Source organism: Camelus bactrianus, chromosome 21, assembly GCF_048773025.1.
Source record: "Camelus bactrianus isolate YW-2024 breed Bactrian camel chromosome 21, ASM4877302v1, whole genome shotgun sequence".
Classification (NCBI taxonomy): domain Eukaryota; kingdom Metazoa; phylum Chordata; class Mammalia; order Artiodactyla; family Camelidae; genus Camelus; species Camelus bactrianus.
In genome coordinates this window covers 778,060-805,661 of record NC_133559.1, presented here as the reverse complement: position 1 = coordinate 805,661, position 27,602 = coordinate 778,060, and the positions used below count along the sequence as shown (strand labels likewise).

The 27,602-nt window shown below is 62.4% G+C and overlaps 3 protein-coding genes across 13 annotated transcripts in view; 1 reads left to right on the top strand and 2 right to left on the bottom strand.

Moving 5' to 3' along the window:
* Positions 1-9,367, bottom strand: part of PIEZO1 (piezo type mechanosensitive ion channel component 1 (Er blood group)) — a 53,267-nt gene extending 43,900 nt beyond the window's left edge. For 5 of the 9 annotated variants that reach the window (XM_074349193.1, XM_074349196.1, XM_074349195.1 and 2 more), the window contains exon 1: positions 8,969-9,364. In XM_074349193.1, coding sequence (XP_074205294.1) covers positions 8,969-9,032 — 64 coding nt within the window. In that variant the 5' untranslated portion in view covers positions 9,033-9,364. Of the gene's footprint in view, positions 1-8,968 lie in introns of all 9 variants that reach the window. The other 4 variants (XM_074349198.1, XM_074349199.1, XM_074349201.1 and 1 more) reach the window with 2 other exon arrangements.
* A 10,432-nt stretch (positions 9,368-19,799) lies between these two features.
* Positions 19,800-24,357, top strand: CDT1 (chromatin licensing and DNA replication factor 1). The gene is made up of 10 exons (XM_074349237.1): positions 19,800-20,142; positions 20,573-20,707; positions 20,784-20,938; positions 21,443-21,640; positions 21,717-21,862; positions 22,002-22,102; positions 22,487-22,672; positions 22,907-23,047; positions 23,119-23,320; positions 23,723-24,357. Exons 1-10 carry the CDS (start codon positions 19,906-19,908, stop codon positions 23,884-23,886), a joined length of 1,665 nt encoding a protein of 554 aa, XP_074205338.1. The 5' UTR covers positions 19,800-19,905; the 3' UTR covers positions 23,887-24,357.
* Positions 24,358-24,514: 157 nt separating this feature from the next.
* On the bottom strand, positions 24,515-27,072 carry APRT (adenine phosphoribosyltransferase). Of its 3 annotated transcripts, none has more exons than XM_010968179.3 (5): positions 26,738-27,072; positions 26,522-26,628; positions 25,351-25,484; positions 25,044-25,122; positions 24,515-24,946 (listed from the first exon to the last, which is right to left on the bottom strand). In XM_010968179.3, exons 1-5 carry the CDS (start codon positions 26,815-26,817, stop codon positions 24,870-24,872), a joined length of 477 nt encoding a protein of 158 aa, XP_010966481.1. In that variant the 5' UTR covers positions 26,818-27,072; the 3' UTR covers positions 24,515-24,869. The 3 variants fall into 3 exon arrangements, with proteins under 3 accessions (XP_010966481.1, XP_010966480.1, XP_045361181.1); XM_010968178.3 differs by having other exon boundaries at positions 24,515-24,923; positions 26,738-27,068; XM_045505225.2 differs by having other exon boundaries at positions 24,515-25,122.
* Positions 27,073-27,602: the final 530 nt, after the last annotated feature.

Genomic DNA, 27,602 nt, shown 5'->3' with positions numbered 1-27,602 from the left:
GGGCCCAGCGGGCCATCTCCCCCCGGCTGGAGAGGTCTGCACCCCTGATAAGGTGTGGGATGCAGTCCAGCAGCAGGACAGGAGTGGGCAGCGGGCAGGGCTGAGAGCCGGTGGGGCCCCGAGCAGTCACAGCCGGCGTGTTCCAGACTCTGCCCCTGTCCACTTCCCACCTGCAGCTCGCGGCGACGGCCAGCCCTGGCCCTGACGAGGCCACGACGACATCGAGGGGCAACAGCGCCAAGGGACAAAGAGGTGCCACTCCGACAGTGGGACGGACGGTGCAGGGCGGAGCGCGCTCGCTCGGGACCGGGGCCGGGGGACAGGCTGGGAGCCTGGCCGCACAGGCCAGGGAAACAGGCTTGAGTTTGCCAAGCTGAGCCAGGTCCCGGAGGACAGAAGAGGAAGGAGGCAATGCAGTGCTGACGTCCTGGACGGACAGGGCCCAAGGACCCAGACGGCTCCTCTGTGGGGTGACCCACAGCGGGTCACACAGGACACCATGCCTGGGGCCGGTGTGCACCTGACAGCCCAGACTGTGCTGTCCTTGGAGTTTATCTGAAGGGAACAGTTGGAGTTAAAACAGGCCATGCACAAAGATGGTCACTGCACCCCTGAGAACAAGAGGGAGGGGGGCCCGGAGGCTGAAAGGAGCCTGCTTCATCTGACAGGAGGCCCAGGGAGGCCACACTGAAGGCAGAGTGACAGTCCCAGCTGTGGTGACCCAGGACAAGAGCCTGCAGATGGCAGGACAGGGGGCCTACAGGCCCGAGAGCAGGCGGAGGGATGGGCAGGCAGCAGGGGAGGGGGTGGGTAGCAGGCAGAGGCAGGAGAGCCCAGCCCAGCCCAGCCCGAGGGGAGCGGCCCACCCGTCAGGAAACACAGCGGGAGGCCCCAAGGGCCAGGCACCCAGGCCTCGGCCCCCCAGGGCGAGGCAGGCGCAGGGAGGGTCTCCCCGCAGGAAGCTAACTCATTAAGAGAGCGTATCCCAATTCACGGGACTTCAAATTAAAAACACCTGCTCTTAAAAGGACGCCAAAAAGACGGCCAGGCTCCGTAAGCCACAGGCAGGGAAAGCACCCACAGGACAAAAGGCTGACAAAGAGGTTAAAAGCTGGAGTCCACAAAGGACTCCCACAGCCAGAAAGAAAAGGGCACCCAACTTTCCTAGCTGTGTGAAAGACTCCCAGGCACCGAGACAGAGGAGACTCCCCAGGCGATTAACAGCGTCCAGCATCAGGGCGGCGCAGACTGAGGCCTCAGGAGACACCACTTCACTCCCACGAGCCAGCCGAAGGCAGAGGTGCGCCACGCGCGGCCGGGACCTCCCCACACGGGAGCAGGAACGACAGCCAGAAGGACAGACAGCAGTTCCTCGAGGTGAACGCGTGCAGCCCCACGCCAGGAAGCGAATGAAACCCCGGTGTGCGCCCGGGAGCAGCAGGCACCCAGCCGCCGGGCACGCACTTGCCAGCCCGGACGGGAGAACAGGTCAGCAGATGCGGCAGAGAGCTCGGAGCACGCCACCCGGCGCCAAACCCGAGGAAGCACTGCCGCACGCGGTCACATGCGACTCACAGGACCTCAGTGCGGAGCGAGGGCAGCCAACACAGATGCACACGGCCTGGCAGTCCCTCAAACAGGGACCCCCGGTGCTGGCAGAACCGACCTGGGGACAGAAGTCAGAGCCGTGGGGGTGACCAGCAGGCGCAGAAGCATTCTCCATCTCGTTTGGGGAGCTGGTACGTGGCGGTGCTCAACTCTCAACCCGCCAGGCAGAAGACTTAAGGTCTGGGCCCTTCACTGCTTGCTCCTGACATCTCAGTGTGGACTAAGGACCGTCCTCCTCTGGGGTTCCGGTCGGGACCCCGAACCCTAAGGCAGGGCCTGGCTCAGGCAGGCTCTCTGCACATCTGCCAAGTGAGTGACTGACAGAAGGTGGCAGAGTGACCGAGTGTGTGGGAGGGAGGAGGGGGCAGCAACAGGAGGTGGTGGCAGGGGGCAGCCAGCAGGTTCCGGGGCGAGGGCAGGCTCGGGGTGTTGGGGGACCAGAAAGAAGCTGGAGGTGTGGGGGGCAAGAGGCACAGTCGGAGGAAGAACTGCGGGTCCCCTGAACGCTGATGCGTGGGGGGCACGGGGCCGGGGTGGCAGGAGTGCCAAGGGCGAGAACTCTGGCTCCAGGGGCCAGCAGATCTGCTGCCGATGGCCACTGTCCCCATAACGCCACCCTAAGCCCGTGTGCTCATCCATGAAACGGCGCCACGCCTGCTCACCTCTTAGGACTAAACGTGCAGACAACAGGGAAGTCAGGGGAGACCAGAAAACCGGGGGCCCTGGGCCAGGCAGAGGCAGCAGACTGTGCGTGGTGGGAAGTGGGCAGCTCTTGGGTGTCCCTGTAAAGCCACTCAATCATGGACACACCTAGACCCAGGGCCAGAAGCCTGGGCCAGGAGGGCAAGGCGGTCCCGAGTCTGCCCGTGGACATGGATGGAGGCTGCAGAGGAGGTGGGGTGATGAGTGGACACTGAGTTGGGAAAGCGACGCAGGGGTGTGTGCCCACGTGAGCCATCCGCTGGAGGAGGCGGTCAGGGCCGCCGCCCACACGGGCACGCGGGGAAGGAGGCCTTGTGCTTCAGGGGGCTGGGGAGCTGTGGCCCTGCGACCTCGTACTCAGGGCAGCTTGTAAACCGCACCCAGACACGTGGAGAGCCTGCTGGGAGGCGCTCACCCGGGGGCCTGGGCAGCGTGGGCGACCTGCTCTCGGGTGAATCAGCACCCGCCCCCACCCCGGGAGAGGAGGCAGGGACACACAGCACAAAGCCTGCTTGGAGCTCTGGGAGGCCGCGTCCTGTGGTCACTACCATCCCGGCCGTCCGCGAGGGGAGAGGAGGAGGAAGCCGCTGCGGCGGCGGCGGCTGCGTTTCCTTTTAAAAAGCTCCCTTTAGTGCTGTTAGGACGATGCGTTGTTTTAAATGGTGTTTCAACCATAAACAAAAATCAAGTAATTGAGAGGGGGGGAGGGGGGGAGGCTGGAGGTTCTGGGCACCTCCCCGGGGCCCCTGCCCAGGAGGCCCCTCTGGCCTGACCACAGTCACCACCTTTGGCTGCTCCCACAGGCCCAAGCCATCTGCACACATAGCGATTCTGTTCTTCTGTGTCCCCCAGAGGGGGACAGCCACTGAGGGGCAGGGGAGGCGAGGAGAGCCGGGGAGGGACGGGCCTCCCACAGCCTCAGCTCCGCGGCTGGGACAGCTCCCCACCACGTGCTCAGGTCACAGACCTGGACGCACGCAGAGTCCTGAGCCCCCACCTGCTGTCAGGACAGAGGCAGGGCCCCTGGCAGAGCCGGCGGGCGCTTGGGCCCGTTTCAGCCGCCCGTTCACTGGGAAAGGAAACCACAAGAGGCGGCCGAGGCAGACACGGTCCCTCTTTGTCCCGGGGCAGAAGCAGAGGCCCGGCTATATTTACTTACGGAGAAAAACAGTGCAGGTCGGAGCCTGGTAAACAGCTGGCCCGTTACAGGGAACCAAAAATACTCCCTATAATTATGGTGTTAAAACACACCAGAGAAGTCGACCCGCCCGCTCAGCAAGGGCCCCGCGACGGCGCGGGGACTGGGGAGGCCAAGCACGTTGGCCCGAGGGTGCCCTGGAGTCACCGGGCGGCTGTCCGTCACGCCCCCTCAGGACCACCGCAGGCCTGGTCTCAGCCTCACCGCCAGCCCAGGAGGCTCCTGATCCCAGCTCACCCCTGGAAACACGCTCCTCTGTGAGCAGGGAGGGGGAGCGCTGCTGTGGCCCCCAGGACCTAGAGTCACCTCACCCCACAAGCAGGGACCACAGCAGCTTTGGGCCCCCGGCCACTGACCAAGGCTTTCTCCTGAGAACGGGGAGAAAGGGGTAAAAAAGGATCTTAATCTTCTCTGGCATTTCACCGCTGCATGACAAGTATTCATACATCACTCGTGTAATTAAATCTAAATTAAAAACATCAAAGCAGATGGAGGGGATTGAGCCGCAGCCCTTCCCAGCCCTGCCCCTGCCGCGCCCTCCCCACCCCACCCCACCCAGACCCTCGACTGGCCACCACCAGGGCATCAGAGCCCCCCACTCCCCAGGCCACCTGTTCGCCTCCTTCCACAGAGGGCCCGACCTGGGGGCGCTGCACCTGTCTGGTGCCTTGGATCTGCCATCCTGCCCCCTCCCCAGCCTGGCTGACCGCCTCTCTCCCTCCAGCAGACGGGTCTCCCCAGGCCTGTCCAGCCCCGTGCCCGGGTAGGATCTTGTTCTGCGTGGTGTCGCTGGGGGCAGGTCACCAGCTGCCCTGTTTCCTTCCATCCGTGCTTAGCAAAGTGTGAATGAACGTGGCAAAGACACCTACAGAAACAAGGCACCGGGAGCTGGAGGGGCCCAGACTTGCCTTCACAGCAAGGAGCCCTCAGCCTGGTGAGAAAGGAGAACTGGCCCGGCCCCTCCCACGCCCGCCACCACTGGCCCTGAACCAGAACCTAGGCTCCTGTCCAGAGCTCTGTCCCGTGAGACCTGGGTGAGAGAACGCTTGAATGAACTGGGAGGACTGGGAGAGGTCCCACGTGAGCCCAGGAATCCGGGCAGGCGGGTGTCACACTCGGGGGCTGGGGGCCAGCTGCCGGCTGCCAGCTGCAGACACCTCGGGCCCTGCACACCACGCCTCCCCCTCCTGGGAGCTGCCTGAGGCCGGCTGGGCTGACCTGCGTGCGGGGACCCTGGTGGTGGGCCGCCTTCCACTCCAGCCCCCAGAGGCCCAGCCGGGCTGCTGGCCACCAGCACTGAGGCCGGGCCGGCACATCTGGGAAAGCGCTCCGGGGCTCTGGGCCCACCAGGACGGTGCGTGGGAGGGCTGCCCTGCCCCTACTCCAGTCCACAAACAGAGATCAGAGACCTGGGATCAGCCTTGAAGCTTTTATTGTCTCATTTACAGGCAAGGAAACTGAGGCCCAGAGAGGGGTGAGGGCCTGGCCAGTTCAGCGCAGGGCAGAGGCTGCTGCCGCCCACAGACCCCTCCAGCAAAGCCAGCCTCCCCTCTCTGCTCCCTGAGACCTTCCACCCAGGCCCTCCCACAGGTAACACCCCGCCCGCAGAAGGGGTGGGACTCACCTGCCCAGGGAAGGAACAGATTTCATCCCCAGATTCATTTCCTGCCTGTGTGTTCTTGGGGCAGTGCATGAACTCCCCCAGGAAACAGGCTTAACTCAACTCAGAGGGGTTCAAAGGTCAACAGTGGGACGGAGCTCAGCCCAGAGCACCTGCAACCTCTCCGGGGCAGCCTCAGGCTCCAGCCCCTGCTCCCCCCGAGGGAAAGCGGGAGGCAGGCACCCCTCAAGGCCGCTGCCCTGCAGAAGCCATGTCTGAGGTGCTCCGCGTCTTCACCGTGTGGAAGAGTGACGCTGCTTCAGTAACCAGAAGGAACAACTCTCCACAAAAAAGAACCTGCATAAAAATATCTGTCTGTGTGTTTCTAAAGCAGACGACAGACAAAAGGCCAGCGTCACTGAACTCTAAGGAGAGGGGTTTCTGAGGGCCGGGGTGGTCAAGAGCAGCTGGAGGCGGCCGGAGGGGCCTCCTGTAGTGGCCGGTTCTGTCTCACGACGCTGCAAACCAAAGGCCGTCCCCTGCGGCTGTGCTCAGAGCAGGCGGGGCTCCTTTGCCTCTTCATCTCTGAGCCCCGAAAGCAAATGCAGTGCCATGTCAGAGGGAGCGCGCCACCCAGGAGGCAGCCCTGGGGCCAGGATCCGGATCCTCCCCACCATCCACACTTCCTCTGCAGGGCCCTTCCCGCTGGGCCCGGCTGCCGGGGAGATGACCACAGGTGACCCGTCCTCAGCCCCCGGGCTGACCCCAGCCCCTCCCTGAAAACACACACACTGACCCCTCGGGTCCCATCAGCCAGGCACCCCCGTCCTGTGACTCATTCACTCTTCTGAGGGCCTGCAGGAGGCAGTGTCTCCTCCCCAAGGCTGCACAGGAAAGCAAGCCCCACCCCTCGCTCTGCAGGCCTCTGGACGGGACAGACCTGGGCTCCCCACTGGCTCTGAGCACCTAGCTGAGCATCACCCCTGGCCAGGGGGGACTCTCAGGCCGGGGTCCCAGCAGGGCCCTGCCGTCCCAGGCCTCCGTCTTCCCACTGAGATGGTGGTAGTGAAAACGCTACGAAAAGGAGGAAGTGTCCCCATTCTCAACAGTAACACGACAGCGACAATCAGGCTGGCGCAGGTGACGCCCAGCGCGTGGTGGGCGGGCCCGCGAGGCAGGAGGCCCATCCGACAGGCAGAGCCACAACGCCGCGCTGCGTGTTTCCCGAGCCACTGACACAATTCCAGCGCCCTAACCGCATTCTAACCACCTGCCCAGCGGCCAGTGTTTGTTTCTGGATGGCCCTTCGGTCAAGAGTCGGGAGGCGTGGCCCATTCCCTGGGAATCACACAGCGTTCTGCCCTGATGTCTCTCTAGAACCTTCCAGCCATGGGTCCTGACCCACCAGGGCTGCAGGCACAACAGGCAAGCCATCTGAGGCCGTCACCCTTCTCGGGGGAGCCGGGGAGTCCCTGTCATGACCAGGAAGTGGAGGTGGGATTGTCGGGGAGTCCAGCCGGGCGTGGCGTGGAGGAGGGGGCACCCCAGGATGACTCAAACCCTCACCAGCTGGTTCAGGGCACCAGTCTGACTAACACCCTCTGAAGGCCTAATCCAGCACCCACCACTCACTATGAAAACATGGCAGAACTAACCATTCCGACCAGAGCTCATCACAGAGCGAGGTGGCGCTCAGAAGGCAGCCAGCTGGGCCTTGCCCACAGCAACACAGCAAGGTCCCCTCCCCCGGACCGGAGAGCCAGCCCCCACTCTCAGGAGTCCCCAGGGCAGGACTCTTGGCCAGCTCAACATCACCCTGCCCTGAAGCTTAAGAAAAATTACCAAAGGCCGAGCCCCACGGCCAGGCACAGAATCCACGTGGGGTGTGGCCTGGGCGCCAGCCTTTTTTTTTTTTTTATAATTAATAGACTTTAAATATTTGGGGGGGCAGTTTTAAGTTTAGAGAAAAACTGAGTAAAGCACACAAAGAATCAGTCATCAGCATGTGCGAAGCTCCCAGCTGACTCCAGCGTGTTGCAGGGGGGAGCCCTGAGCTAGCCCGCCGCTGCGACCAGAGAAGCAGAGGGCCACCCCCGTCACCCACCTGGGTGGCAGCCAGGAGCCCGAGAACCCAGGCTAATTCTCACAAGCAGCAAACCCCAGCCCGGCCACTAGTTCTGGCACAGCCCACAAGGTAGGAGTGGCGGTTACAGTTTTTAACAGTCAGGAAAAATATCAGAAGAGTTCACGATGTGAAAATATTTACTCCGCAGACCATCGCAGGAAAAGCCTGCCGACCCTGCCCCAGGAAGCCGCGCCGCTGAGGGAGGGCGGCCCTCCGGAGGGAGCCCCACCCGGGCAGGCCTAACAATTCCCTGCCCGTCTTCAGAGGCCAAGTGGCCGCAGGTGTGCTGCGGAGCCCTCAGAAGTGAACCTGCACCTCTGAGAAGCTCACCAGGAGCTCCCGAGCCCAACCGCCTCCCGCTGGGTCTGTTCTGCTTGTCTGTAACGTCTGTTTTCCAGAGACACCACGCATCCCTGAGCACATCCCAGGCCACTCTGTCCACACCAAGGCTGACTCAGACCCTCCTCCCCGACCTCAATGGTTTTCATTGATTCCTGTCCTGAAAATTTCCCCAAGTTTCACCACCTTTCTCTGCTACAAATCAAAACACTGTCTGGGAGCAGGCTGCTCTGGGTCCCCTGGCCTCTGGAGCCTGCTCCTACCTTTCACAGAAGTTGGCAGAGCCCACCTGGAGTGATTGAAGGAGCCCTGGAAAGGCTTTCAGAATAAAAACACCACCCACTGAGGTCCGAAAGACCTCCATCCACAGGCAGACTCACAATGCAAACCATTCCACGTTTCCGTGAATTAATCCAATCAGACAACTTTCCAGCTCACACCCAGCAGAGACAGCCCAGTGGAGGTGAGGGCTGAGGGCCGGCATGTGAAGGGTGGGATAAGTCTCCCGCACCCCACCCTGGGCACAGGGAGGCCAGAAGGGGTGTCCAAAGAGGGGAGGGGCCGCCCGGCACCAAGAACCAAGCAACGTGCTTTCGGGAAGGGGCACCGAAGATATGGCAGGCGGCAGGCACTGATGTCAAGGTTGGGGACCCTCGTATCTTGATGCCAGAGCCTTCTGGGGGGGGCATTCCCACCCCCAGCCCAGCGGGCCCCTCCCACAGCACTAGAGCTCAACGGAGTAAGCCAGGGCACCAGGAAGGGCAGGGAGGAACACAAACTATTTTTTTCCAGAGCAGGGGCCTGCCCTAGTCGCGCACGGGGAGGGGACGGGAAGGGGAAGGGTGAGGGGGGCCGAGCCCAGGGCACGACGTTAGTTCTGCTCCGGAGGCTCCAGATTAAACAGCTCCAGGCAGGAAGACCGCCTTCTCCCAGATTGGTCAGGAAGTCATGATGCAAGTTTGCAATTTTTTTTTTTAATACGAAAGAGAAAAAGAGATTCGTGCCCCCCTCACCAGCCCTCCAGCCCCTCCCAGAGGGGCCAGCACCGTACCCCACCCCCGTGCCCCTACCCCCAACGCCCCGGGCGGAGGCCCTAACCGCCCTCTCTGGGGGCGCTGGCTGCCCGCCCCCGTGGGCACCCGGGTGCCATCTGCCCGCCGCCCCGCCGCCGCCCTCCCAGCCTGGCGCTCGGACGGGCCCGGCCTCCCCGGCCGCCGCGGCGCTCTCATGCTTCTGGAATGCGGGCGCCCAGGGCCGCGCGTCCCGGGGAATCTCCGCGCCCGCCCGCGCACGGTCCTAGCCCCGGCCAGCCTCACTGGGCGGCGGGGCCGGAAGGCTGCGAGCAGGGACGCAGACCTTGTCCCAGCACGGCGCCCGCCGCGCCCGCCCGACTCACCGGCCAGAAGCGCGAAGGGCAGCAGCAGCCAGTAGAGGACGGCGCCGAGCACGTGCGGCTCCATGCCCGAGGGGCCCGCGGGGCCGGCCCGGGGTCGCTCGGCCGCCGCGGCGCTAAGGGGCGGCGCGGGGGACCCGGGGCCCGCGCGCCATGGCGCACTGGGCGGGTCGCCGCACGTGCCGCGCTCCGCGGCCAGGGCCCGGCTGGTCGGCGGGGACGGGAGCGCCTCCGCGCCCTCCTGCTCCTGCTCCTGCTCCTACGGCCGGGGCCCGCCGTGCCCCGCGGGTGCCGACGGCCGAGGCCTGCGCTCGCCCCGGTGGGAGTCCTGCCCCGCGGCGGAGCGCAGCGCGCGGCTCTGGGCGCCTTGCGGAGGCCGAGCTGGGCCGGACGCGGCTCGGCGGCTCCCTCCTCCCTCGGCCCGCCCGCGGGCCTTTATAGGCTCGGCCCCCCGCCCTCCCGGCGTGCCCGCCTCCGCGCCTCCCCGACGGCCTTGCGCACTCCGGCGCGCCCTCCGCGGCTCCACGCGGCGCGCGCCGCCCCCCGCCTCCCTGGACGCGACCGGCCGGCAGGGACACGACACCCCCGTGCGGCGCACGCCCCGGGAAGACCCCCGGTCTCAACAGCCTAGGCGCTGCCGCTCCGCGTCGCGTGGGGGCGGGTAGGCGCCACTTTTCCGCCGGCGGACCCCGCTGGAGCGCTCGTTAAGGGCCGGGCTTTCCCGAGCAGCACCCCACGCGCAACTGCGCCCCGCGTGGCAGGAGCGGCTGAGGCTTCGCTCCCGCGGACGTGAGCCCGCAGCGCCCCCTGGGGACCACGGGGTGGCTCGGAGGCCCCGCGCTCAGGGCCAGGGCCACCGCGAAGCGGTGGATCAGGTGGGAGGGCCCGCGAGGTCCGCCGGGGGCTGGGGGCCGCTTCCACTCGCGCCCGCCACCACCCTCGGCTCTGCCTTCATCATGTTGCTGTAGGAGGGAAGTGACAACTGCCCTGGGGCGGACAGGGCAGGGTCTGAGCCCAGGCTGTGCTGGGCACTTCGCCCAAGCCCCCTAGGCTGTCCTTCACCACCCTTGAGTTGGGATGGGAAAGAAGAAAGGGAGAGGGTCACACAGTGTTAGAGGCAGAGCCCACCGGGGTGCCTGGGCTCAGTCCTGGGTGAGGGACTGAGGAGCCTGGTGGGTGCGGGGGACCCCGAGAGTCTGCAGCCCGCACTGCCCGGCTCCAGGCGGGCTGAGGATGCCAGCTCCAACACAGCCCCTGACCCTCCCACTCTTCAAAAGCCAGAAACGCTGACTTCCCTGAAGTCTGGTGTTTAAATGCTAATTGGTTTTCTACCCGCCTCTGCTTCTGCCTGCTCATTCCTGTCTTAACTCCCGGCCAGAGTTATGTCTGATCCTGGACTTCTTCTAGACCCCTTGAGACTTGTAGCCTCAGGGTCCTCCCCAAGGTCAGAGCCCAAAGGAGGCTAGGGACGTGCAGTCTAGCTAATTGAGAGTTCCAGGACCCACCTGTAAATACGGCATGTTCTCAGCCTCTTGCAGAGGTGGCTGGAAACACCCTTAAGTTCAGGCCCGAATCTAGCCACCTGCGGCCATCCCTTGGCAAGGACTGCAGCCAGGGTCTCTGAGCAGTGCCAGGGTCAACAGAGGTGCCAGAAGGATATCCCCCAGCAGCTCCACTGGCTGCTGGCCTCATGCCCCAGGAGGCAAGTCTCCTCTTGGTGCCTCAGGGGCATCTATGGGATGGGGTGGGTGCCCAGCTGCAGAATTGTGAGGATTTAAGAGCAGACTGTGTAAAAGTTGACGTGAAGTTAACACGCATCCTTGAGGGGTTACCATCAGTCCCCTTGGTTACCCCCATCATCATTCTTACCTGGGCTGTGGGCTAGAGAGACGGGGTGAGGGGCGCTCACCCAGAATGCCAGGGGTGGGAGATGTGGCATCAGGGTTAGGGCTCCCCTCGCCCTGCCCTCTGCCTGGCCTGCCCTCGGGGTGACCAGGGGTCAGCTGGGGCCCCTCTCGGGACACTGACGTCCACCTGCACAGGGCCTTGTTTGCTCAAAGGGTTTACGTGCAAAGACCGTAAACAGTTTAAAAACCACTCCCTTAAGCTAAGTCCTTACAAGGACTCTGTCACAAGAGCAAAGTCTGGGGGAGGGGGGAGGCAGGAGGACTCAGAGAGCAAGTCCAAGGGGAGGAGAGCCCCAGGCAGGCAGGCCCACAGCCCCCAGACCCACCGCAGCGACAGGGACCTGACTCACAGAGCTTCCCGCCCTCCAGTCTGGCTCCAGAACACAGAATTTGTCCTGCAGGTGGGCTGGGGAAGGAGCAGATAGTATGTGTCCAAGAATTGTGAGCAGCAAAAGACAGGGGAAAGACTGTTGTGGCCAATCCGGGAGCTGTTACATAAATCACAGCCTATCCTGCAGCGGAGGACTTCAAAACAGTTAGATTCAAGCAACAATCCGTGCAGCAATAAGGAACAATCTCTAAGACACAGTATTACAATTGCAAGAAGCAGAGGCTCGCCCTCGTCCGCACAGACACCGCATCTCTGGGGGGCATACAGGTGTGGCCGGGCCAGCAGGGTGCGGCTGCACTGTCCGATGGGAGGGAAATCTAATGATCACTGAAATGCCCTTTTTATTTTTATTTTTAAACTTATTTTTATTTAAACATCTTTGAAACGCCCTTTGTGTTTGATTTTTCACCATGTGCATGTGTCACCGATTCACAAAATAAATTTTAAATGAGCACACGTAGGGACAGATTTTCAGCAGAAGAACTTCCTGACCTGCAGACTTGCCGAGCAGGGGGCAGGGGGGAGGCGGGAATCTGCCTGTTGAGTAACACGTGTCTAATCCTTTGCAGACCAGGACACATGGGGCAAGAGGGGAAGTCATTTGCCAAAGGACTAGTCAGGCCCAGTGCCCAGTTTTCTTGATTCCAAGCCCAAAGCCGTCTCTGTCCCACCACCCCGCAACTCGGGGCCCTACTGCACTTGCTGACTGAAGTGGTACTCGAGTCTTGAAGAGCAAGAGGGGGTCAGGTCCCTCAGGGAGCCAGAAAGGCCAGGGCAGGAGTGGCATCAGAGGGGACTTTATCTCTTTCCCAAGGGCTACATGGCCATCGCTACCTGTCTATAAACTCACATATTAAAGAGGAAACAACACAAGTGCCTGTGAACAGATGAATGGATAAACCAAATGTGGTCCATCCACACGATGGAACACAGTTCAGCCATAAAAAGGGAGGTCCTCACGCTGCTCCAAGCGGGTGAAGCGTGGGAACATTCTGCCAAGTGAAAGAAGTCAGACACAAACGGACACGTTTTGTACAATTCCACTCACACGAAACATCTGGGAGAGACAGATGTTTCAGAAGCTAGATTACAGGTTCCCAGGGGCCGAGGGAGGTGGGAATGGGGAGTAATTATTTAACAGGTGCACAGTTTCTTATCAGGATGATGAGAAGGTGCAGGGAACAGTGGTGATGGTGACATAATAACACATCTACTTCATGCCGCTGAGTCGCACACTTGAAAAAATAACTTTTATATTATGGATTTTTACCACTATAAACAACTACCATGGGAGGTACGCACATAGTGAGAAGATTTTCCAGCAGCCCACACGCTATCTTCCTCCCACTGGGAGCCTCCCAGAGGCAACCACGTTCTCTGTTTCTTCTGAACATCGTTTTCCTGACTCCCGGCCAGAGACTTGATGAGACTGCGGGTTATTATTCAGTTTCCCCAAGTGTGTTCCCACTGAGTCTCCACAGCCCCCTTGCCCTGGAAACAAGACCAGGAGTCGGTCCAGAGGAGCACACCCAAAAATCCTGCTTCCGCCAGCGGATCCCGGGCGGGCGGGCCTGGCTGCTTCTGGGGGCCGTGTCCCATGGGAGCCACAGAACTGGCCTCAAGTAACCATCCCCTCCTGGCTCCTGCCCACCTGGAATTGGCTGAATGGCTGCTTCCTGGCTGCGAGAAGGCCCAGCATTTGGCTCTGACCCTGCTCAGCACGTGACTGACCAGGGTCAGCGGTGGCGCCTGGTTCTGCATCCGTGGCTCCAATTTGGTCAGGAACCTGCCTGCTGGCCCTGGCTGAGTGGGGAGGCTGGGAATTGGAACCCACTACTGGGGAACATGCTGCAGGTGCCCGCGGCTGGGAGCCCTTCCCAGGCTGCCACCAGGAACGCATGGGCACCAAACCCACACCCGCTGGTGGAGCTGTGGGGAGAGGTGGCCGGATGGGTGGCTGGTGTTCTCCACGTGAAGCCGACTGTTAGAAGTGAGTCAGCGGTTTCCCTAGCCCCAGCTCGGCAGTAAAACCGCACTCCAGCTGGACAGTTGATGGAGGGGCCGGCCGAACTCGAGTGGGGCTGATGGTCCCTGTGGACCAGCTGCTGTGTCCTCCGTGGCTGACAGGCTAGCGGGACCGGTAGGGTGGGGGTGACAGGCTCTCACTCAGCTGAGACTGACGGCTCTGCCCAGCCCTCTGCAGCCGGGCTCACGCCAGCATCTGGTGCCTCTGCATCTCCACCTGGGAGGGCAGCGAGGCGGACTGTGCAGCAGCAGTGGGGACAGGGGCAGGAAGGGCTGTCGCGAGTGGAGGCTGGGTCCGAGAGTGGAGGCCTGGCCCTGCCTGTGAACTGGGATCATTTCTACCATCAGTTTTCAGGGTTATGTCTGGCACCAAACTTCCACCGAGCAAGTGAATGAAGGAACAGAGGAGACAGGCTAACGTTGGGTGGAAACGTGGAGAGACTCCTTGTCTGGCGAGAGTTGAGGGGGGCGTCCCCTCCCACTGGGCGTCTTCAGGGCGGGACGGGCTCGCTCACCCCTAGGCTGGTGCCCGGCACGTGTGACGGGAAGTGAGGCCCGAGTGAGCCGGCCATCACCTCCTCATTGATTAGGACCTGGGGGCACCAGTGGTCTTAGAGATCAGTGACACAAAAGGGTTTATAACACGTGGGGAAACTGAGCTCAGAGAAGGGGATGCCAGGCCCAAGGGCAGTCCAGGCCCACTCGCCCAGGGTCCGCCAGGTCCTGGGACGCCAGGGCGAGGGCGGGCAGGGTGGCCCTTGCAGTAGGGAGGCCCAGGCTGGCTTCAGGCACTCCCGGGGCCTCCCATGCAGGGGATCCCTTCTCCCAGGGGTCCACAGGCCACACGGAGCAAGGCGCTGGGGGGAGGAGATGGTCTCTCACACTAACTGTGCCTCACTCTGGAGGTCAGGGAAAATTCTGAGGTGTCATCACCCAGCAGCACTCTGAAGGAACAAGGGGAGGACAAGGCCGGCATCACGGGGGCAGCAGAGGAGGACCAGGCCTCGGGCCAAGGCCCGCCTCTCTCCAGCCCTCTGGGTGCTCACTGGCCTCCCCCAGCCATGCTGACTCACCGCGCCCCCGCATCTGGGCCCACCGCAGAGGCTGGCTCTCCCAGGGGCCTGGTCAGGCTGAGAGCCAAGTGCCTGGCCTGTGTGTGGCCTTGGCTGCCCCCGACCTGGCCCCTCCTCCACCCACACTGCCAGGGGAGCGGATGCCAGGCACATCCTGCGCCGTCCTCACTCGCAGGAGCTCCGGGATGGAGGTTTGACACGTGGATCCCCCCACCCCCTCCAGCCTAAGCGCCTCTCGGGTTCCCGCTGGCAGCCTGTCCTGGCCCTCTGACTGGTTTTCTCGCTATCGCTGGGGTGGTACGGACCACCGGCCCCGGGGCTGCCCAGGGAAGGGAGGAGAGCACCCCTTGCCGGCCCCAAGTGACAGTGGGCAGGTGGGCAGCAGGTGGCTCTGGAGAGCAGAGAGCTGGCTGGAGAGCCGGTGGGAGGCATCCTCTCCAGCCTGGGACTCCGGCCAGGGGCAGACATGGGAGACAGGAGGTCCTGCGGTCCCCGACGCTGACGGTGCCCACCTGTGCACAATGCAGCAGGAACTGTAGCTGATCTCTGACCTATAGGAGCTGGTGGATAAGCTTCTCCTTTCTCCCCTGGGCAGCCCTGAGATGCGATCTGCTCGGATCTGGGGGGACAGCCGTGTGCAACTGAGCCACAGCTTCCCACAGAGACACGTCTTCCCCTGGCTCCTCCGTCCCATCTCGCTCCCCAGGCCCCTTGCCCGCTCCCCGCCGAGCTCCGCTCCCCGCCCCCCGCCGAGCTCCGCTCCCCACAGGCATGCTGACGGCAGGACACCCGCCACTCACTGGGAGGCCATCTCAGTTACTCCAAGCCTCCACACCCGATGCACCGGCCTTGGCACCAGGCGGGTCTTTAATTCTGGCCGAGTCGCAGGGGGCTGAGAGGAATGCTCAGCAGCAGAGCGCCCACTGCCTGTGAGCTGAGGGCCTCCTGCACAACCTCAGCGTCTAGGCTGTGGACCTACTGTCCACAGAGGTGTCCTGGTCCCAGTGCAGAAAGAAACCAACCCAGTACCCCCCGGATACAGGACAGAGGGCTTGGAAAACTGACCCTCACCATGCGGGGCAAAGCCAGCCGTAGCTGTGTTGTGCAGAAAGGCCGCCTCCGTCCCCTTCCCCCCAGCACGCGCCGCATAGGCTCTCGGGGGCAGGGAGCGGGGAGGTCTCGCTCACACCGCCACCGGCGCGCACAGAGCTCCCTCCAGAGGCTCCAGGTCGAGCTGGGGGCGGACGTGTGGACAGTTCTCTCCTCAGACCGCCTTCCTGGGCTTGCCTTGCTGGCTGCACCCCTCACAGGCCTGGGCAGGGGGCCCCTGTGCCCCACCACCCCCGCCCCATTCCCGGTCACCACAGGCCAGCTGACACAGGGCGAGAAGGAGCCAGTCCCTCTCAGCTGTGCGGGTCGGCCGGCGGCCCTGCTGGGGCGCGTCCACCGTGCCCCCTTCCCACGCCGGGCTCTCAGCAGTGGGGCTGCCCTGGCCTCTTCCTGGCCTTGGGCCCCACACCGGCCTGCACGCAGCAACCAACGGGTCTACTGTCAACGTGCCGGCCGCTCACGCCCTGCCAGCCTCGGAGAAAGTTCAGACTCATTTGCGGAACCCTGAGTCCTCTTGCCCTGGCTGCACCGTCCCTCCCTTCAACCCCAAAGTCCTGGGCTGGGCCTTCCCTGTCTGGTCGGACGCACCAGCTCTGCCCCACGACTACCGACCAATCACTTCTTGCTCCCTGAGCACTGCCCTCGAGACAGCACCCTGCAGGCTGGCCCTTTGGGCCCGCAGGATGTCCTCGTGGGCAACGGGGTCACACGCCCACAGCCACACACGCAGGCCCACGGAAGAGCCAGCATCTGACCTGCTCCTGGGCCCACCCACCACCCCAAAAATCCAAAGCCTTAGGGTTTTCCCGAGTGCTTGCAGCAGCCTCTCCCTGTCTCCAGTTCCACTCCAACTTCCGTCCCAGCCAGGAGCCTTTCAAAATACTGCCCGCATAAGGCCTCCACTGCACTTACGAGACCACGATGACGTGTGCACCCTCTCCCATCAACACATCACCCTCACTGCCACAGCTCCAGGGGCCCCGGCAAGCTGGACCCCACTGCGCTTCCCGGAGCTGCCCTGCCTGCTCCCAGCCTGTCCAGGCTCTGAGGGGGTGCCACTCCCACCCAGCCTACCTGGGCTGTTGATGAACTTGTTTAAGGTGTGTTACCCCACTGGCTGCTGCCCGTGCAGAGCTCTGGAATCAGACCCCAGCTCTGCCTCACGGCCGTACACCTCTAACAGTTACTGGGGACCCCTAAGGGCTTTTGTCGATGTGGGTTACATCTGTCAGTAGTGGCCATGTTAACCATTTTGATAATGTTGATTCTTCCAATCCAAGAGCACAAGACAATTTTCCATTTCTTTGTATCATCTTCAATTTCCTTCGTCAGTGCTGCAGTTTCCAGGGTACAGGTAGCCTCCTTGGTTAAGTTTATTTCTAGGTATTTTGCTGGTTTCAATGCAATGGAAATGTTTATGCCAGTTATAAAATTCTGGGTTTTGAACTGCCAAAAAAAAAAAAAAAAAGTGAATGAAGAGCCACAATGGCAAAATACCCTCCTTTTTTTTGCGGGTGAGCTGTGCTCCATCCCGTGTATGTGCTGCACCTTCTGTGTCGTCACTTGTCCAGACGTGCACTAGGATGCCTGCCTGTCCTGCTGATTGGGAACAGTGCTGCTGTTAACAGGGGGGTGTATGTGTCTTTTTGAATTAATGTTTTTGTCTTTCTCAGGTGTATGCCCAGGAGTGCAGTTGCTGGGCCACATAGTGGTTGTTTTTAGGTTTTTGAGAAACCTCCATATTGTTTCCCACGGTGGTTGCACAGTTTGCATTCCCAACGGTGTCTAAGGCCTCCCTTTTCTCCACATCCTTGCCAACATTTGCTATTTGTGTTCTTTTTGGTGATGGCCATCCTGACAGGTGTGAGATGGTGTCTCACTGTAGTTTGACCTGCATTTCCCTGACACTGGCAAGGTCGGGCAGCTTTTCATGTCCTTGTTGGCCATCTGCGTTTCCTCTTTGGGAAAAATGTCTTTTCAGTTTTTCTGCCCATATTTTAAATGGGTTGTTTATTTGTTTGCTTTTTAATTGAAGTACAGTTGATTTGAAATGTTTTATTTAAAAAAAATTAAAACAGTATCGGCCATATTAAGAATTAAAACTAAGGCTTTTGAGAAACACTTCTGTATTTTGGGGGGGTTCTTAACAGACTTTATTTTTTTACAGCAGTTTTAGGTTCTCAGCAAAATTGAGTGGAAAATGCAGAAAATCCCCATATACTCTTGCCCCTGTTGCCACACACTTCTGTGTTAAGTCAAGAAAAATAACAATAGTTAAGTCTGTATCTTTAAAAAATGAAAACTAATTTTATCTCCCAGGGCAAAAACTTTCAATGAGAAGAGTGGTGTTCTTTTACTGTTCGCGCCTCTTTGAAGTCCGGGTGAACCGGAGACACGTGGAATCTCACAGCCACCCTGCATCAGATCGGCCGTGATGAGCGGTCCTGGTCAGAGCACGTGAAGGAAGTCCAGCCCACGCGGACCCATGGCAGGAAAGGAGCACTGAGGACTGTGGCCTGTGGCCTGGCTAGAGTGCAGTGAGAGTGCTGGGTCCAGCTCACCCCCGACACACTCTGGACGTGCTAGGACCCGCTTCTGTCTCCAGGCTCGTGCCCAGAGCTGGCCAAAAGCCACAGCAAGGCTGTGCAAGCCTCTTTCCTTCCTAGGAGTCCCCTCAATGTGGACACGCCTGGCGGTGTGTGCCAGGTGGGAGGGGGGTCCCCTCCCCATGCGGTCGCCCTGGACTTCTTGAGACCCTGGGGCCTGCCTCGGGCCCCCCACCACAGCTCCGGGACGGCAGGAGCCCCACACTCTGCAGCTGCTCCAGGCTGGGGGAGTCTGCTCAGCATCTGGGAGGCCTCCCGGCCGCATCCTGCACATCAACTTATCCATACAGGGCAGGTGGGGAGCCTGAGGGGGGGTTAGGTCCTGCTGCCTACCTTTCTGAGACCAGGTGTTCCTCTGTTTTCAAAATGTGAAACAGAGACTGGGGAACCAGCCTGTTGCTGGCAGAGAAGACAGCTCGCTCCCTCCTGATGAGCAGCTATGAGCCAAGATTTACAAGGTCCCCTTATGGCCGCTGGTCTTCAGAAGAGGCTATGCCTGTGGCTTGCTCTTGCTGTAGCCCTGGAATCCTACAAGGTTTCCCTCTGTAATGCACAGCAGGCTTGGATTAGGAGTGCTCCACTTTGCCTGAGGTCAGTTTCTGTCTCCAACCGCCCCCTCCCACCACAGTTTTGGTTAAGAAATACATTTTACTTGATGGCTCAGAGCACACACACTAGAAGAAAACTGTAACAAAATGTAGCCTTAAAAATGCTGCCTGTAACTGTCTGAGTTGATTTTTGGTGCACTAGTAACTTGCTACCCTCTACTTACAAAATAGGGGTCCAGATACGGCGTCCCTTTATTAACATGGGAAAGGATGACCACTACCACCTGTCACATCAACGCCAACTTTCTTACTCTTGTCATTTTGCAAGCAGCAACAGCATCACCCGATTGAGTTTTCTGTTCCTTTAACTTTTTTTCTTAAAGGCACAATTCACGCTTTTTACAGAAACCCTGGAAAAGATGGCAAAGCCAAGCCTCTCTCTCAGCCCTCATCCCGTCCCCAAGACAAACCCTGTGATTTCTTTTCCTCCCAGACCTGTGGTCACACTTCAGGACCGGGCTGACTGCATTCTTCTGTGACGGGAATAAAACGGGCACTGATCCCGCCAGGTAACCTAAGCTTGAGGTTTTAAAAACTAACTTCTTTCTTCCCAACTCAGCCATCTGAGAGCAACTTTCCTTTTTAAAATAACACCCTGAGATATAATCATAACGTTCACCCTTAAAGATGTGAGCAGTTCACACATCTTGTGGTTTCGTTCTGCCCGCCTAACTGCCGAACACTCCCCAGGCTCGCCCCCCAGCCTCGGCGTGCCGGTCTGCACACTGGGTGCAGGGCCCGGCCCAGGACCCGCGGAGACCCCGCCCGCGGCCACGTGCGCAGCACCCTCCTGGTCCGGCGCGGCGCGGCGTCAGCTTCCTGGCACCTACTAGTTTAAATTTCAGCTGAAAGCAGGGCAGCATTTTTCTCTTTCCCAGGACAGCACAGGTTTAACGTCCTCAAGGAGCCGCGCCGTCCAGCCCATACCAGGACGGCAACGACCACTCCAAGACCTCCGACGCCCCCAGGCCCCGCCCGGAAAAACCGCGCTGCGGCGCATGCGCGGCAGGCGCAGCCCGAGCGGGCCAGCGCGCGCGCGCTCGGGCGCATCCATCTCCTGACAACTCCCCCCCGGCCTCCGCACCGATGGTTCCGGCCACGGCGGGGCGGGGCCAGGCCGCGGCGCGAAAATCGGCGGGAAGAACGGAGCCACTTCCGCCCGCGGTCCCGCGGTTCCAGGTCCTGCTGCACCCGTACCCGCACCCGCTCCCGCTCCCGCCATGGCGCAGCGCCGCCTCACCGACTTCTTCGCTAGCCGCCGTCCCGGGCTCCGCGCCGCGCCGCCGCGGGCCAAGCCGGCCTGGCGCACCCCGAGCCCCGCCAAGCCCGCGCCCCGCGGCCCGGCCCCGGGCCCCGGCCCCGGCAGCAGCCGCAAGCGCGCCCGCCCGCCCGCCGAGCCTACGCGCGACGAGCCCGCTCCGCCTGCGCGCAGGAGGCTGCGGCTGCCGGCCGCCGAGGTGAGGGCGCGGGGCGCCGAGGGGAAGGGGCAGCAGGCCGGGGAGGGGGATGGGCGGGGAGACGGGGGAGAGGTGCGCCGTCCGGGGCGGGGAGGGAACAGGCCGGGGAGGGGCTCCGGGAGAGACCTGCGCGGAGGGTAAACCGCTGCCCCCAGTGGGAGGAGGGTCTGGGGCCAGGTCACGTGCACCTGGTAGGCGGGATCCAGTAGCCTCCCTTCCTGAGGACTTCCTGTGACAGCTGCAGTGCAGCGTCTGTCCAAAGCTGGGGCAGGGCCGGCGTGCAGCGGGCTAGTAAACGTCAGGCGTCTGCCAGGTGGGGTTAGGGGTCAGGCCTGGCCGTGAGTGGTTCGTATTCCAGTTAGCCGGGGACAGGAGAGTGTCTGTCTGACGAGGTGGTGGACCCAGGGTCTTGTCGTTCCGTCTTTTCTAGGGTCTTTGTCCCCAGGTCACTGGCCCCAGTTTCCCGGCTGCCCCTGGCTCCCCAGAGCACTCTTCTCCCGGCAAGAAGACGAAGAAGACCGCCCTCTCAACACAGCTGACTTGCCTGGAGGCCCGGGAGGATAAGGTGAGGCCGGACTGAGGGTAGGGGAGATGGACTGGCCTGGAGTGACAGGCTAGCTGACAGCACCCTGTGTCCGCAGGTCCCCTCAAAGGTCACCCTCTCTGAGCTCAAGTCCTGCCTGCAGCGGGCACAGGAGCTGGGGGCGCGGGTCCAGGAGCTGAGGGCAAGTGCCCAGAGGAAGGATGCTGGGGAACCCGGTGCACTGGAAGACAAGGGGTACCTGGCAGGGCCATGGTGAGTCCTGGGTGGGCAGTCAGGCACCCCAGGAAAGGGCAGGCTGGTGGGAGGTCTGACAGGTCTGGGCTGAGGGCCAGGGGCTGCTCCTTCCAGGGGGTGGGTGCAGTTGACTGGTCTCAGTCTCCATCCATGAGAGGGGCCAGTTCCTGTCTTGTGGGCCTTATGAACTTGAGACCATCTTGATGGCCAGGAGTTACTGGGTACTTGCAGCCTGGTCCCACGTCTGTCCTCCCCTGGTCATCTGGTCATCACATGCCTCTTAGAGACAAGGAAGCCAGGGCTGGGGGTGGCCAGGGATCTCCCTGGGTGACAGCTGGGTTTGAAGCCACATTTTTCTGTCTCCATCCCTGGCAGTGCTCATGATAGGGAGATGGTGAGCGTGCAGGGCTTTGTAAACCGGTGTGTGGTGTGTCCTGGGGTCTCCCCGGCCACTCTGCCTGGACGGGTGCTGGATGGGGTGGGTCTGGTGCTTCACTCAAGGCCTGGCTCCCTCCCTGGCAGTGGAGAGAAGGTGCCTGCCTACCAGCGCTTCCACACCCTGGCCCAGCCAGGGCCCCCGGGCCTCGTGCTGCCCTACAAGTACCAGGTGCTGGCCGAGATGTTCCGCAGCATGGACACCATCGTGGGCATGCTCCACAACCGCTCCGAGACCGTGACCTTCGCCAAGGTCAAGCGGGGCGTCCAGGACATGATGCGCAAGTGAGCGGGGGCCAGGGTCCGCCCTTGGAGTCTGTGCCCCCAACCCAGCTCTGACCCCCGCACCCTTGTCCCGTAGGCGCTTTGAGGAGCGCAACGTGGGCCAAATCAAAACCGTGTATCCCGGGTCCTACCGCTTCCGCCAGGAACGCCTCCTCCCCACCTTCAAGGATGGCGTCAGGCGGTCTGATTACCAGCTTACCATCGAGCCACTGCTGGACCCACGTGAGTGTACCGAGCCTCGGTTTCCCTGCCTGTGACGCTGCACGGTTTTTTAAGTGAGGGTCTGAGGCGTCGGGCACTGAGCCTCGCCTGAGACCCATGGTCATGGGGCCTGGGGCTCAGGCCTGGACTCTCCCCACAGAATCTGGCAGCCCAGCCCCCCAGCTCACGGCATCATGCCTGCTGCACCGGCGCCAGGTCTTCAGCCAGAATCTGGTGGCGCGTGTCCGGGAGCATCACAGGGTGAGCAGGCAGTCCTTGGTGGATGACAGCTCATTCCGAGTTGTAGGAGGCGCCCTGCCGAGTTGTAGGAGGCGCCCTGCCGTCAGGGCCCCATCTGACCCAGCAGGAGACTGGCTCCCCTCAAGGCTGTGTTCTAAAGTCTTCCTCCTAACCAGGCTTCACCGCCGTCTTCTACGATGGGTGGGTGGGGGCTGGATGGGGACCCTGGCTCTTAGCAGAGGAGCAGGGGACTTGGGGCTATGGCCTCGGGCCCTGGGAGGCTGGCTGGGTGCTGGAAGTGCTCTATGCTGTGCCCGAGGTTGCCTAGCTGGGACAGGAACCTGGACAGCCCTGCTCACCCTCACACAGACATGCCCATGGTCACCTGGTTTCCCCCCACAACAGGCCTTCCTGGCCTCCCTGAATCCCCCCATGGAAGTGCCTGAGGACCAGCTGACACGCTGGCACCCCCGCTTCAACGTGGACGAAGTGCCTGACATCGAGCCAGCCGAGCTGCCCCAGCCGCCCGCCGTGAAGGTGGCCACTGCCCAGGAGGTGCTGGCCCGTGCCCGCAGCCTGATGTCACCCAAGGTGAGCCCGGGGTGGGGCAGCTTGACCCCCAAGTTGGCACCTGACAGGCTCCACCCTTGGCCGTGGGTCTCCGTGGTGGGACGTGCCCTCCCTGATTGGCACACCACCTACAGCTGGCTCTGCCCCAGGGCAATGGGTACAGGCCCCTTATGTGCCGGGGTGAACCTGGACTTGGGTCCACGCAGATGGAGCGTGAGGAGCCTCCCCTGATCTCTCCCCTCTGACCTGCCCCAGATGGAGAAGGCCCTGAGTGACCTGGCCCTGCGCACGGCCCAGCCTAGCAGCCCTGGGTCCCCCAGCCTGGCGCTGCCGGCCACCCCACCGACCACTGCGCCTGCAGCCCTGAAGGGGGTGTCCCAGGCCCTGCTGGAGCGGGTGAGTGTCCCCGGGGGTGGGGTGGGGGGTGTGAGGCCGGACATCCCCTAACTGCCCTGTGCCCACTGCAGATTCGGGCCAAGGAGGCACAGAAGCAGCTGGCACAGATGACACGGTGCCCGGAGCAGGAGCAGCGGCTGCAGCAGCTAGAGCGTCTGCCCGTGCTGGCCCACGTGCTGCGCAACATCTTCGTGTCAGAGCGCAAGCCGGCACTCACCATGGAGGCGGCCTGTGCCAGAATGGTGGGCAGCTACAGCATGGCCATGAGCCACGGTGTGTGCAGGGCCCCTCCCCAGGGTTCCGTGTCCTGGGAGAGGGTGGGCGCAGTGCCCTCAGGGTCCCCTCCTAAGGCTGCACCTGGCCCCCTGGGCTTGAGAGCCTGCACACCCTCCCCACCCCCCAGCCTTGTTGCCTCTGCAGTCCCTTCGCTGGCTCCAAGGCCCCACAGGACCGTCTGTTCCCTCTGAGGCCTCTAGGCCCTCTGAGCTGCAGGCAGCCTCCCGCTGCAGTGTCTCTGTGGGCTGGGATGCAGGTGGTGCTCAGTGGGGGGTCACCTTGGTGGGGCTGTGGTCACTGCATGAGTCCTTCCCTACCTTGTCACGGGAGGCCTCCAAGTCTACCTGCGAGGCGGAGATGGGTTGCGGGCCCAGCCTCACACATCCCCTCCCTCCACAGAGGAGATGGAGAAACATGTGCGGCTCCTCTCCGAGCTGCTGCCCGACTGGCTCAGCCTCCACCGCATCCGCACTGACATCTACGTCAAGCTGGACAAGGCCGCTGACCTGGCGGGCGTCACGGCGCAGCTGGCCCGCCTTGCCCGTGCAGAGGCGGCCCTGTGAGCCTGGTGGGCGTGCCAACACAGCCTGGCCTCTGTACCTGGGCCTTACTCCCTTTAGAAGACGACGCACTTTGCTTTCCCTGTCCAGAGTCCCCAGGAGGGTCGCCTGGGCTCTGGCTGCTGGGCTCGAGGGTCTCCAGCCAGTGTTGTGGGCCCCCCTGTATACAGGGTGCAAGGAAGTGGGGTCAGGGAGAGGGGATCCCATTAGTGGAATAACCCTCCCAGTTGTCCACAAGTGCTCTCCAGGTGGATGCAGGGTCCTCTCAACAGGAAGACATGCAGAATCTGAGATTGGAAAATGAAGGCAGGGGCCACGAGCCTGGGGAACACAGGTGCCTTTAGGAGCTGGGAAAGCCCAGAACTGGCCCTCCCAGGTCCTCCTTGGAGCCTCCAGAAACCAGCCCTGCGACTCATGCCTTGGTTTTTGTACTTGGTTTCTAGAGCTGTAAGATAAAGTTGTTTTAAGTCTGCACATCGGTGTGACGAGTTACAGCAGCAGGGGAAGCCCTACTGTGCTCAGATGACTCCCCCAGTGAGTGATGACTTCCCAACTGCTAATGTCACCAAGTGCTCAGCCCGCCGGGGGGCCTTTGCACCTTCCACCCTGGACACTGGGAAGGAGACACTGCTCTAGAAAGTTGTTTATTCATATTCTCACTGCACTGTAGACACGCCTGTAGTGGCCTGGGTTTGGCTGGCTCCAGCCACCAGCTCCAGGCCTTGGCACTTCCAGAACCCACAGGAGGGCTCCAGGCAGCAACCTGCCTGGAGACTCAGCCATAGGGACAGAAAAAAGTCCAGGCGGGCAGCCAGGGCCCCTGTTGGCCAGTGGGGGGGTCACTGGCACCAAGGCCAGCCCTCTCCCCTTGCAGTTAGGTGTGGGCCCTGGCTGGGGTCACTTGTACTGCAGGAGCGAGAAGAAGGGCACAGCCCCCAGCTTCTCCCTGCCCTTCAGTGAGGTCAGCTCCACCAGGCTCACACACTCTAGCACCTCGGCCTGCAGCTGGCCGAGCAGTTCACAGGCTGCGCGCATGGTCCCTGGCAGGGGAGACAGGGTGAGGCTGGGGAAGGAAGAGGTGGCAGGGACCGACCTCTCACATGTGCCAAGACAAACTCCCCCAACCCCAGCAGGCTTCTTTGCTTGGGGGAGACTCTCACCACCAGTGGCCAGCAGATCATCCACAACCACCACCTTCTGTCCTGGTTCCAGGGCGTCTCTCTGGATTTCCAGCTCAGCCTGTGAATGGAAGTGGGCACGTGACCTGCAGTTTACAAAAAGTGGCCTGGGAGTGCAGAGCATGGGCCCCTGTTCCAACCCACCCAGTCTCCTGGCTGTGTCAGCCTGGCCCAGATTCTCAGCCTCTCTGAGCGCCCTTGTCCACTCCAAGCATGGCAGCTCCACTGGAGTCCATGACTCTCCTTTTGGGGATGGAGGGTCCACGGAGGCAGCCCCCAGCCTTCTCACCTTCCCATATTCCAGGGCGTATGAGGTGGACACAGTGGGGCCTGGCAGCTTCCCTCGCTTTCGGATGAGAACGCAGCCCAAGCCCAGCTCCTGGGCCAGGGAGGGACCAAACAGGAAGCCACGGGAGTCTAGGCCTGTCGGGGAAACCTGGGGTGTTGGGGGGCAGCCGCATGGCACAGCAGGATTGGGGTCCCCATGGATCAGGGCTGGACAGTGGCAGCCAGTCACCACCATGACACAAGACACATGGCCCTGTTAGCTACAGCTGAAGGGCCGATGACACCCATCCACTTGGAGAATGTGGACAGAGTTACCTATCATGCATAGGGACTGCTGGATGCTGGAAAACTCCCTACAAGGTTGAGTAGATAGTCACATGGCATCGGGCAAGTCACCCGACCTCTCCAAAGCTCAGCTGGTCACCAGTGGCTGGTGGTAACCATAAAACTTAAAAGACACTTAAGTCATCCTTAAAGGCAGTGTCTTCCCCAGGAACTCCCGAGTCCAGAAGGAGAGGCAGTGACTGGGCACTGGCCATGCCTTGTGGTGGACTGAGCCGTGATGGGGAAGCCTGGTGAGGGAAGGATCCAACTCGGGCACCCCACCCCCACTCCACCCCCGTGGCCCCTCAGGGAACACAGGGACCTGCCTTTCACTAAGACAAGATTCAGGAAAGTAGCTTTCCTGAAACCGGCTACTGGGTAAAGGGCGTGGCACACAGCAGAGGCCTAACGTCCACTATCAGAAGGCAGCCAGAAAGCATGCTCGACCCAGTGGGTTCTGGCCAGACCACTCGGGGGAAATGCTGCTGTGTGGCCCCACCTGTTCAGGGCTAGGAACCAGGAACCAGGGGGGTCTGCCCTCAGCCTCGCGCCCGCACCCACCCGGCTGCGGCCATTCCCAGGCCGCTGGAGGGGCCTGTCGCTCCTCTCAGGCTGCAAAGGGTCGGGTAGCGAGTCTGTCCTTACAACCCAGGTACCGTTGGGGCCTCCCGCAGGTCCCTGAAGGACCCTCCCCAGTGCCCTCCCCCAAGCAGAAGTGGGGCCTCCCTCCCCCGGTCTGCCTTGCCCAGGAGAAAGGACCCCGCCACCGCGCCCTCATGGTGCCGGGCAGACGCGGTAGAGTCCGGGGTGGGTCCGGGGACCCGGCGGACGCCCGCCGCTCCACTTGCCCGCGATGTAGTCGATCCTGCCGCCGTGGGCCTTTTTCAGGTGATTCGCCAGGAGGCTGATGGAGGCGCGGAAGGAGTCGGGGTCCTTCAGAAGGGGCGAGATGTCCCTGGTACGCGAGGTCAGGCCTGGTGACTCCCGGGCCCACGCAGAGCCCACCGCGCCCCCACAGCCCTGGCCACGGAGCCCCGTCCGTCCCTCGGTCCGTCCGCCCGTACCTGAACAGCACGCCCGGGATGGGGAAGTCGGGGAAGCTGCGGATGCGCCGCGCCACCAGCTGCAGCTCGGGGTCAGCCATCGTGGCTCCGCACGTGTCTCGGACACGAGGGGCGGGCTCTGCGCTCGGCAGCCGGGCGTCTGCGTGGGGGGCGGGGCCGGGCGGACTCGGAGGCTCCGCGCCTGCGCAGGAGGGTGGGCGGGGCCAGGCCCGGGGGCGGGGCCAGGCCCGGGGGCGGGGCCCACCCGTCTCCTGTAGGAGGTACTGGTATTTCGTCGACTCTTAAGTGCCACCGGCCTATACACTCGTGCTTGTTTCTTGTTCCCTGAACACAGGCGTCCCCGCCTCAGGGACGTTCGCGCGGGGCCCAGGTGCGAGTCAGGGTTGACGGAACACGGCGTCCACGCAGGCCCGCACTCACCCCGCCGCAGCCGCGCGCGTTCTTCCTTCCCTCCCGGGCGGGTCTTGACTGAGCTGCAGCGCGGTGCGAGGGCGCCGGCGCGCGCACGGGGCGCAGGGGGCTCGGCCGGGCTCGGAGCGGTCCCGAGCGGGAGTGCTGTGCAGCGGCCTGGAGGGGAGGGCCGGAGCTGGGGAGCAGTTCAGGGAGGACCAGCGGCCCGCGGAGGGGCGAGCCAGAGGGGCAAGCCCGGGCCTTTGATGCCCGGCTCCCGCAGGGCCCGCAGTGGGAGGTAGCCCTTCCCAGCCCGGCTGGACTCTCGGCAGGGTGGGGAGGAGGGAGTGACGGGATGCTTAGCCGGGGCGGCCGCAGCACCCCTCCCTCAGCCTTGGGGCGGCAGTGCCATCCCACTCCGCCACCACCATGGTGCCGAGAGGGGGCAACTTCCCCCAAAATAGAATCTCATTTT

Coding starts and splice junctions, on each gene's coding strand:
- CDT1 (XM_074349237.1), top strand. CDS start 19,906: ATGGCGCAGCGCCGCCTCACCGACTTCTTCGCTAGCCGCCGTCCCGGG. Junction 20,708..20,783: donor TGGAGGCCCGGGAGGATAAG/GTGAGGCCGGAC, acceptor CTGTGTCCGCAG/GTCCCCTCAAAGGTCACCCT. Junction 23,321..23,722: donor CAGCATGGCCATGAGCCACG/GTGTGTGCAGGG, acceptor CTCCCTCCACAG/AGGAGATGGAGAAACATGTG.
- APRT (XM_045505225.2), bottom strand. CDS start 26,817: ATGGCTGACCCCGAGCTGCAGCTGGTGGCGCGGCGCATCCGCAGCTTC. Junction 25,485..26,521: donor CAGGATCGACTACATCGCGG/GCAAGTGGAGCG, acceptor TTTCCCCGACAG/GCCTAGACTCCCGTGGCTTC. Junction 25,123..25,350: donor ACGCCCTGGAATATGGGAAG/GTGAGAAGGCTG, acceptor TTCCATTCACAG/GCTGAGCTGGAAATCCAGAG.